General features: G+C 34.4%; 1 protein-coding gene across 1 annotated transcript; it reads left to right on the top strand.

Moving 5' to 3' along the window:
* The first annotated feature begins 1,837 nt into the window (after positions 1-1,837).
* LOC132172408 (pyruvate dehydrogenase E1 component subunit beta-3, chloroplastic) lies at positions 1,838-7,284 on the top strand. The gene is made up of 4 exons (XM_059583903.1): positions 1,838-2,163; positions 2,420-2,517; positions 2,656-2,699; positions 5,930-7,284. The coding sequence occupies exons 1-4, from the start codon at positions 2,061-2,063 to the stop codon at positions 6,900-6,902; spliced, it is 1,218 nt and encodes a 405-aa protein (XP_059439886.1). The 5' UTR covers positions 1,838-2,060; the 3' UTR covers positions 6,903-7,284.
* The last annotated feature ends 2,515 nt before the right edge of the window (positions 7,285-9,799 follow it).

Raw genomic sequence — 9,799 nt, 5'->3', positions numbered from 1 at the left:
TTAATTTTCCAAAATATATTCGTATACAGTTGTGGACATCCAACGGCCAAATATTTGGGGAAAGATTTCATTTAAATATAAAAATATATATATTTTTACTAGGATGTAATAGTAGATAATTTTTTTAATTAAATTTTTTCTAACTTTATTAATATTATTAAAAATATATGCTTCTTACATTTAAAAAAAAAAATAAAGATTACATTTAAAAAAATCAACTCAATTAATTAATTTTTTTTTTTTTTAAAAAAAAAAACTATAATTGAGATTATCCTTTAAAAAAAAAAAAAATTTCTTTAGGCTTCATTTAGTTTGTGAAATGTCTAGTCCATTAGAAAATAAATAACTATTATTAAGAATAGAAGAGTGTTGAATATAATAACTAGATTGGTAACAACACACATGAAAAAATTGGAATCGAATCAAAATTACGAAAAACCCCATATTATTTTTCTTTTCAAACTCATACTAAAATTAAAAAAAATAATAATAAAAAAATGAAATACCACCACCCATTGGGGTGGTTGGCCACCTACAGAAGTGGCCGCAGCCACCCCAATAACGGCCACCCCCAACGACGCACGAGGTAGCCTAGATAATCCTGTAAATGAGATTAGTAGTTTCATGAGAATAAACTATTTTCAATAATAGCGAATTACCAAACAAATGATTTTTTTTTCTTTTTTTTTTTGGTATTTACAAAGGAGTTGAACAAAACTCGTGTTCGAAACAAAGAAATAGTTATAATTAAGATTAGTTAGTTAATGTCAAGTGTGTATTTTACAAACCAAAAAAGGCTGTAAAGAGCTAGCTAGATCCCTATGGACTAAAATTGTATTAGAATAAAATCGAGTCAAATATTAAATGTTGACATTTAATTTATTTTATTTTCTTTCGAACACGAGTTCAACCGATCTTATTACCGTGCTTATTGTCAGCTCATTTATTCTTGTTGGGTTTGGTCTAAGTAGGCTACCAATGGAGCAACCATCACATAAATGTCATAAACACACACACAATCGTCTACCAATAAGAAAAGCCCACCACTTTATGTGGACCTTTAAATCTTAATTATTAATTTTAAATTAAATAGTTGAGAATTTGTTCTATTAATACTACTTCTTAAAATACATAAAATACAATATAGATAATAAGTTGATAAAAAATAGTAGACACAAATTTCCTCTAAACTGGTTCAGAAGAAATTTCATTCGATCTACTCTAAATAAGAAATAAGTGTCATTCTAACATCTTTTGATTTCTAAAAGATTAATGTTTGAGTTCCTAAATTAGTGAAATGATAATAAATGACTGTTAAAATATTTATAAAAAAAAAAAAAAAAAACATGTGAAAGATGACATTCGGCACTTATTAGATTATATTTGTGTCAAAAATAATAATGCCAAAGTGGTAAACTCTAAAGAATTCAGATAAAGTTTTTTTCTCTAAACTGAGTTGGAAAAATTTTCTTCCATCAGTCTATAAAAGTGACATTGAACATGTGAGATGCATATGTTTTTTTTTAATAGCATAGACAAAGTTGAGATAAATTTTATTAAAAACTCATGTGCATCTCACATATTATTAAAAAAAATGACACGTGTCACTTTTATAGACTAAGTTGAAGAAAATTCCTCCGATCCAGTTTGAAGAAAAACTTTTTCAAAAGAATTCTATGCGATAAAATATAATGAATTAACAACATTTTTATTATTTAAATAATTAATTTTTTTAAACTCTAAATAATTAATAACAAAATTAACCAAAATGTGAAGAAATCCATTAATTAGTGGCGATGGAAACTATGCTCTCTTCTGTGTCTCTCAAATCGTAGTGCGTGTGAAATAAATCGCCGAACAGTTGGCGAACAACGTAAACCAGTCTGACAAAAACACACACAAAGCCTTTTGTTTCTCCTTCCTCAGTTTCTCCGCCCATTCTCTTTCTCTCTCTATTCTCTAAATTTTCTCTTATAAATTTGCACCCTTTTGCTATCTCTCTGCATTGCTGCTTCTCTGTCTCTGTGTCGTCGATTTTTTATCTTGTGGGGGGAGATCAAATGGCCACCGTGCTTCATGGAGTGGGAGCTGCCACGGCTCTATCGGCTTCCAAGTCCATTGACTCCCGGAAATTTCAGCTCCCATCTCGCAGATCGCTCTCAGGTTTGGGTTCAATTCATTATCTTTGTTGGGTTGCTCGCTAAAATTTTAGCAGAGAGAAAAGAAAGGAATACAAATTCGTTCTTGGGTTTTGTTTTTCTTTCATGTTTGGTTTGGTTTGGATTTGATTGGTAGCTCACCTCATGGTCTTGTTATTGTAAATTGATGATACTAAACGTTGGTATTCTTCGACATTTGCTGCTGTTGATGATACATACTCCTTTGTTTTGATTTGGGATTTTTTTTTTATTTGATTTAGAGAGGAAGGGAAGCTTTTTGGTTGTGAGATCTGATGGAAGAATGGTCCAGGGTTCGAGAGCCCTCAGGGCTGAGAAGTTGATTACTAATGCAGTTGCAGTTAAACCATCTATTCCCCTCCCTCTCTCTCTCTCTCTCTCTCTCTCTCTTTTACTGTTATTGTTATTTGCTTTGAATTGTATGTGAATTTGTTTATTGTGGGCATTGGATTTTGATTCTGGACGTGGCTTTTTGTAGACGAAGGCCGATACTTCTGCAGCTTCAACAGCCTCGAAACCTGGGTATGCTTCTCTTCTGTGATCAATGTGGAATGCTTAATTGTTCTATTTCATTTCCTACACACTCTTTGAAGATAAATGCAACCATAATTTACAGAGGCAACAGAATAGGGATTGTATTGATGGCTGATTTAATTTGCTTAAACACTCTGAAGATAAATGCAAACATAAAAAGGCTTATTTGAGACAGTTGTTCTTCTTAATTACTGCTGTAGCTTCGCTCATGATTGCTACTTTTTGGTTTCTAATATGTAATAAGTTTTGAGTAATCAAATGGGGAAGGTGGATTGGATGGATACCTTTATCATACTAAGGAAACTATTATTTTATAGCTTAATAACCGCTTTTGATAAAATTAGATGGCTGCCTCTTTCATTGATTTAAGTCCTTTATTTATTCTTCACTGTGTTATGGTCTCTTTAACACTCCTCCCTCCACTGTTGGTCGACTCTTGTATTACATTAATTTCTTTTGTTTGTGAAGGAATTCTATTTTAGTTATGGAAACTACCTGAACACGCTGGCCGGCCAGTGAAAGGCTTTCTCTGGTCAGTCAATATATACGGAGTGAATCAGTTGATGCTTTCATCTTTTGTGATTCTTAATGGTCACTAGTATGAAGCCACAAGACTAAGATGGTCGTAGAAGTTCAGAAATTTGGATTTAAATCGATCCTTTACTTTGTCTATAATGGTTTTCAAATTCTTCAATCTGAAAATGTCACTTGCTTTTCGTGAAACCAAAGTAATATCTGCATATGACAAATGATTGTTTTCTCCAATTCGGATGAGAATATGTTTTTACCAGTTTAAATACATGCTCTGCTGTCTCAATGTTGAGGATTTTTGGTTCAAACCCTGTCCCGTTGTGGTTCTTCATAGACACCAAGTACTTGATAATGAAGTGCAAGTCGGTCTCAGTATGTCAAATTTGTTGTCTCACTATTGAAATAACAATAAAAGTTAGATAATGGCAAGAGTCTGCAAGGTTTGGTACCATGTCAACATTGGGAATGTTGAATGGACTGAAAAGTTGGAGTCAAAAGCCCGATATGGCTGGTATGTCCAGAGCAGTCCTAAACAGTACCAGAGGGATACGTCAAGATATGGGTTTGAATCTAGCTCAGTCCATTCTCATTGATAAAAAGTTATGACATGCTAATGTACAGATTACTCTTAAGATCTACTGTGTATGAGAGAAGGAGGGGCTCTTGATGCATCTTGCACCAGATGAATAGTTGAAAAAGATGCTGTGGGTTTGATATTTGGAGATTAATTGAGAAAAGATTGTAAGGACAAACATTTTCTTTTTTTATTACACCTCTTCAATGCGGTAAAACTTGCTAGCCATTTTTTCTCCTAGCCTCTTTGAAATATGAAAGATGATTGTTACGGTTTTCATCTGAATGCCAAACCTTGTGTTGAGGGGTTTCTTTAACTTTTTCTAAAACTATAATCTAATGCATCATGGTGCTTAAGCTGGACTTCAATATTTTATTAAGGTGTCTCAATTAGATGTAGTGGTGAAGTTATTCATATAATTTATTTTTTAATTGTAAGGTATGACTGGTACCCTAGAGGATTCAAAATTTGACCAGTATTAGATTCATATCAAGGGGCTCCAAAAAAAAAACAAAAAAAATTAATATCCTATATGGTTCAATAGAAATATGGCTCCTTTTAAATGTATCTATGCTTATAGAAAATCACAAATGCCTTAACAAACTGTCTGTCAGAACTAACTCAGATGCGTTGTTAAATCATGTTTTTCGTATATTTATTTTTTGGGAAAACTTCATTAAGGACCCCCAAACTTTCACCCGTTTTGAAATACCTCCCCTGAACTTCAAAATCTCTCAATTTAGTCCCCTGAACTTTTAATTGCTCTCAATTTGGACCATTCAGTTAATTTTAGCCGTTAAAAATTCAAAAAAAGACCAAAATATCCCTGATTTTTATTTTTTTTTAAAATAAAAAATGTTTTAGAAGTTGTAATTTTATACAAAAGTCAGGGATATAAACATCATGTGATGTTTAAAATCTGACGGAGGGATCCAAATTGAAACCAATTGAAAGTTCAGGGGACTAAATTGAGAGATTTTGAAGTTCAGGGAGGGTATTTCAAAACGGGTGAAAGTTTGGGGGTCCTTAGTGAAGTTTCCCCTTATTTTTTTGAATTGTAAGATATGTTTATATGTTAGATGTATCCAAATTACATGATGAAACAACTTTTAAGAAAAAGATTACCTTTTCCCCCGAATGCACATTCTTGCTCAGTATGCCTCAATTGAATTGTTGGACTATCTTTTTCTCTGTTAGTTTCTGAAGGATGTTGATTTTCTAGCTGTTATGAGGATGGTTGTTATCCGGCAGGCGGCATTTTCCTTTATTTTTTTCTCAAACCATGTAGATTACAGATATGGCACACTCATTCTGTAAGCAATTGCATCTTCATTCTTGCCATTTTCATTCTTTCCTGTTCTTTTGACTGTTCCTTTTCTAGTGTCAGGATTAACATATGCTTGCATGTATGTTACCAACGACGACTCATATTTTTTGATTTTTAGTGGATGTGGCATTCACGGTTTTTGCTTTGTAGAATTTGTAAATTGTTGATTGTTATATTGATTAACAAACAAAAGTTTTAACGCAAAATATCAATCTGCTTGATAATTTTGAATTCCAAAAAAAGAAAAGAAAATTTCAACCATACCTAAATGTTATGGGATTGGGCACGCATTTAAAAGGCACGTGATTCTTCAAATGAAGCATAATGTGGTATTAAATATTATATACCATTATTTTAAATTTCATGCAGCATGTTCTTATTATATCTGTTTGTCCTTCTCTTTAGAATACAGAACATGGATGGTTCTTAACATCAGACTCTGGTTTTACTATTGATTCTTTTTTGTTTTGTTTTTTGGATAAGTATTACTATTGATTCTTTGAATCCTTAATGCATTCCTTCTACAGACTCTTTTCATAGTTATCATCGTATCTTCAAAGTTTTGATTTGAAAAATGTCTCTTATGTGCATGCCATGTCTCTGCTGTTATTTATCTTCTGAGATTCACGAGTGAGTAGTAGCTAAAATGATTTCTATTTTCCCATACTTGCCAAATGGAACTGCATGAATAGCATCAAGACAATATTGCCTTATGTATTTGCATTCTTGTTCTTAGTATTATGGTTTATTAGTTCAGGGTATTAACCACTTAGTGTTCTTCCTCAGGCATGAGCTTTTACTCTTTGAAGCCCTAAGAGAAGGCTTGGAAGAAGAAATGGACAGGGATCCCCATGTGTGTGTAATGGGTGAAGATGTGGGTCATTATGGAGGTTCATACAAGGTGACCAGAGGCCTGGCTGATAAGTATGGGGATCTCAGGGTTCTTGACACTCCTATTGCTGAGAACTCCTTTACAGGTATGGGTATTGGAGCTGCCATGACTGGTCTGAGGCCAATTGTTGAGGGTATGAATATGGGATTTCTCCTTCTAGCTTTTAACCAGATCTCCAACAATTGTGGTATGCTCCACTACACATCTGGTGGCCAGTTTAAAATCCCAATTGTTATTCGTGGACCTGGAGGAGTTGGTCGGCAACTTGGGGCTGAGCATTCCCAACGTCTCGAGTCGTATTTTCAATCAATTCCTGGAATCCAAATGGTGGCATGCTCGACCCCATATAATGCGAAGGGCTTAATGAAAGCTGCAATCCGAAGTGAGAACCCAGTGATACTTTTTGAGCATGTCTTGCTTTACAACCTCAAGGAGAGAATTCCGGATGAAGAATATATATGTTCTCTTGAAGAAGCTGAGATGGTTAGGCCCGGGGAGCATGTCACTATTTTAACCTATTCCCGGATGAGGTATCATGTTATGCAGGCAGCTAAAACTTTGGTGAACAAGGGTTATGATCCTGAAGTGATTGATATCAGGTCACTGAAACCTTTTGATCTTTACACGATTGGGAATTCAGTGAAAAAGACGCATCGTGTGCTGATCGTCGAGGAGTGCATGCGGACGGGTGGAATTGGTGCCAGCTTGACTAACGCTATTAATGAGAATTTCCATGATTATTTGGACGCCCCCGTTATATGTTTGTCTTCGCAGGATGTGCCAACCCCATATGCTGGGACATTGGAAGAATGGACCGTGGTTCAGCCTGCCCAGATTGTAACAGCAGTTGAGAAGCTCTGCCAGTAATTACTCCATCAGTTCTTGAGAACTTTCGTTTTCCATCCTCAGCAAGCAATCTTCTTTGCAGCTTTGTCTTAGAAATTGTGAGTTAATTTTAGATTTTGTTGGCATTTTTGGTTTTTTGAAACGTGCAAACTATTCATTAGGGTGTTTTCTTTGTTCTTGGTTTGTCATGCTAGATCTTCATCATGAACTAGTACAGGTAGACTGGTGGAATCATTGTTAGATCAAGATACACTCATGTTATAAATGGTCTAATTTATTCCATTGAATGTGCAATGTCAGAGATATTATTAGCTATTTATAAATTTCTTGATGTTAGCATTGAAGTGAATAAAATTGAAGGGAAAGACAGAAGAAATGAGATGACTCTTGCTAGAGAGATAAATCTTGCCATTGCATGAACTACTCTTGTAATTGGATTGCTCACTGCTTTCGAATGGTTTCAATTTCACAACCTTAGAGGTCGAATCCAAAAAAGAAGACGGTAGATTGAGGAGGATAAATGCAGTTTCCCCAGAGATACACTGTCGTATTGTCTTTGTAATGAATCCAACTTGACCATTTATATACTTAAAAAAAAGACCATGACCATTTATATGATTTTTTTGTCCTGTCAAGCCTCTCCTTGGTGAAATTGTGGTTTGTTCTATTCTTAAACCAAGTGAAGTTCGAGCCTTTGAAGGCCAAGTTACTATGAGCATTCTTAGCAGACTCCCTATAAGTAGTTCATTTTCTTAAATTTAGAAAAAATTTCAAAAGAGTCACAAAAAACCACCCAGTAGATTTTCTATATTTTTCCTAATCCCTAGCGTTCCCAAGGGATTATTATAATCCTAAAAATACTCTCCTCTCATGGCTCTCTACGCATGCAATCCCTTCTTCTCCTTCTTGATTATTCTTCTTTGTTCAAGCACACGAGCACTACTATTTCATGAGCCAGAAGTTCATGGATGAGCAACAGAAGTCAGCGACGAGTACTCAGGCGGCGGCCACAGACTCGTGCTCGTTCATGTCGAGTTCAGTTGCCGACTAGAGGATCTCTAGTCATGGAGGTCTTTCTTTGGGTTGATGGTTGATCTCCTTAGGATGATGGCTTTCGATTAGAATCATAATATGGGTTTCTTTAATTTTTGAAGGGAAATTTTGGTTATCATGGTGATTTGGTTTGCCTAGGTTATTGTGTCAATAAAATGTTAAGCTTCCTTTGATTTACTGGGTTTCGTTGTTTAAGATTGTGAAAGTGGTCTGCACGGGGTTTTTTGCACATTAAATTAATGTTTTAGAAGAAAAAAAAAAAAAAATGACGCGAAATTTGTTTTATTTTGTTGATGAATTGTAGAGAGAGAGAGAGAGAGAAGAAGAGTTTCTAGAAGAAAAATAATAATAATAATAATTTTAATGATATAGAGAAATGTTAAAGAAATCTATTATGGGATGTATTTGAACCGGAAAATGCTAGATGCTCTCCTAGTGTCCTCCTAGTCTTAGGCGGATATTATTTTCTAAAAAAATAGAAAAGAAACTTCCCTTATTTTTCTCGCTTTGTTTTTAAAAAATAATAATATTCACTTAGGACGAGAAGAATACTAGAAGAACATCAGGAGAATACTTAGCATTTCCTGTGTTCTCCTAGTGTCCTCCTAGCCTTAGAAGATCACATATTTATTAAAAGATCAACTTTGTGATTATTAAAGGAATTAGAACATTAAAGATGGCAAGATTAGGGTAGAATCTTCACCATTAATATTTGCACAAAAAATCTCTAGTAATTTTTTTCACTTGTGAAATTTTGGTCATGCAACTTGTGTGAATATTTTTCCTCTCTCACTAAAAGAAAATCCTGCTAGAAGATCCTACATTTATTAAAAGATCAACTTTGTGATTATTAAGGAATTAGAACATCGACAAAATGCTAGAATTTCTTCACAATCAATTGTATATATGTTTATAAATTAGCAATGTACCACAATAAAGTATAAAAAATTCGTAATGTAGCCACTCCGTTTGTCATTTCTGCCAATTTGGCCTTCAATTTTTTAAAAAATTGGCAATGTATCTAAATCTCTTTTAAGAGAGATATTGGTATAGCTATACACATATTTAATGGTGGATATCTTTTAGTGCTAATTATGCAAGAGATTTTATTCATTAATAATCTCATTCAAGAAATAGTTGACTGCATTGCCCTTCAAAGTTGTTTATAAAAACCTACTTCCTACTTGTAGTTTCATCACAATTTTTCGCACATACAACCATGGCCACTGCTCGCTTAGCTCTTTTCTATATTGCTCTGGTCACTCTCTTAGCACTTCATTAATGTAAGAATCTCTAAGAATTTCTTTTGGATTCGTCTTAGGCCTTGTTTGGTTTGCGGAATAAATCATTAGAATGGACTAGCTAATCTTAGGTATAGCTATTCTTTTGTTTAGTAACACACTATTCCTGGAAATAGTTTATTCCCATGTTACTACTAATCCCATAGGGCCATACATACAGGATTAGTTAAGCCACTAAAAAATGAGTAGCTTAGCTAATCCTTAAAGAATGAAATACATTTTTTAAAAATACCCATATATATATATATATATATATATATATATATATATAAAACAAATTAAATAAATAAAAAATATGAAAAATAAAGTGGGTGGCTTGACCACTCATTGTGGTGGTCGGCCACCCACAAAAGAGGTTAGGGGGTTGGTCTCACCACCTCCAGACGCCTCGGGGGATCACTCCCGAGGCGTTTGCCTGCACCACCCCCATCGCATTTTGGGGTGGCTACAGCCACCTCGCGGGTTAGCGGGGGTGGCCACCCCTGGCCACATTTGTGGCCAATCACCCCAGCCACCCATTTTATTTCAGGTTTCTTTTTTTAATGAGTTCGAAAAAAAAAAAAA

The sequence above is a fragment of the Corylus avellana genome, chromosome ca2, assembly GCF_901000735.1.
Source record: "Corylus avellana chromosome ca2, CavTom2PMs-1.0".
Taxonomy (NCBI): domain Eukaryota; kingdom Viridiplantae; phylum Streptophyta; class Magnoliopsida; order Fagales; family Betulaceae; genus Corylus; species Corylus avellana.
Note: the sequence above shows the minus strand (reverse complement) of the source record. Positions and strands in the feature narration are given on the sequence as shown.

Bases quoted from the DNA above. Each gene is read 5' to 3' on its own strand.
- LOC132172408 (XM_059583903.1), top strand. From the start codon at position 2,061: ATGGCCACCGTGCTTCATGGAGTGGGAGCTGCCACGGCTCTATCGGCT. The intron at 2,518-2,655 runs GTTAAACCATCT...GGCTTTTTGTAG, and splicing joins TGATTACTAATGCAGTTGCA to ACGAAGGCCGATACTTCTGC. The intron at 2,700-5,929 runs GTATGCTTCTCT...GTTCTTCCTCAG, and splicing joins TCAACAGCCTCGAAACCTGG to GCATGAGCTTTTACTCTTTG.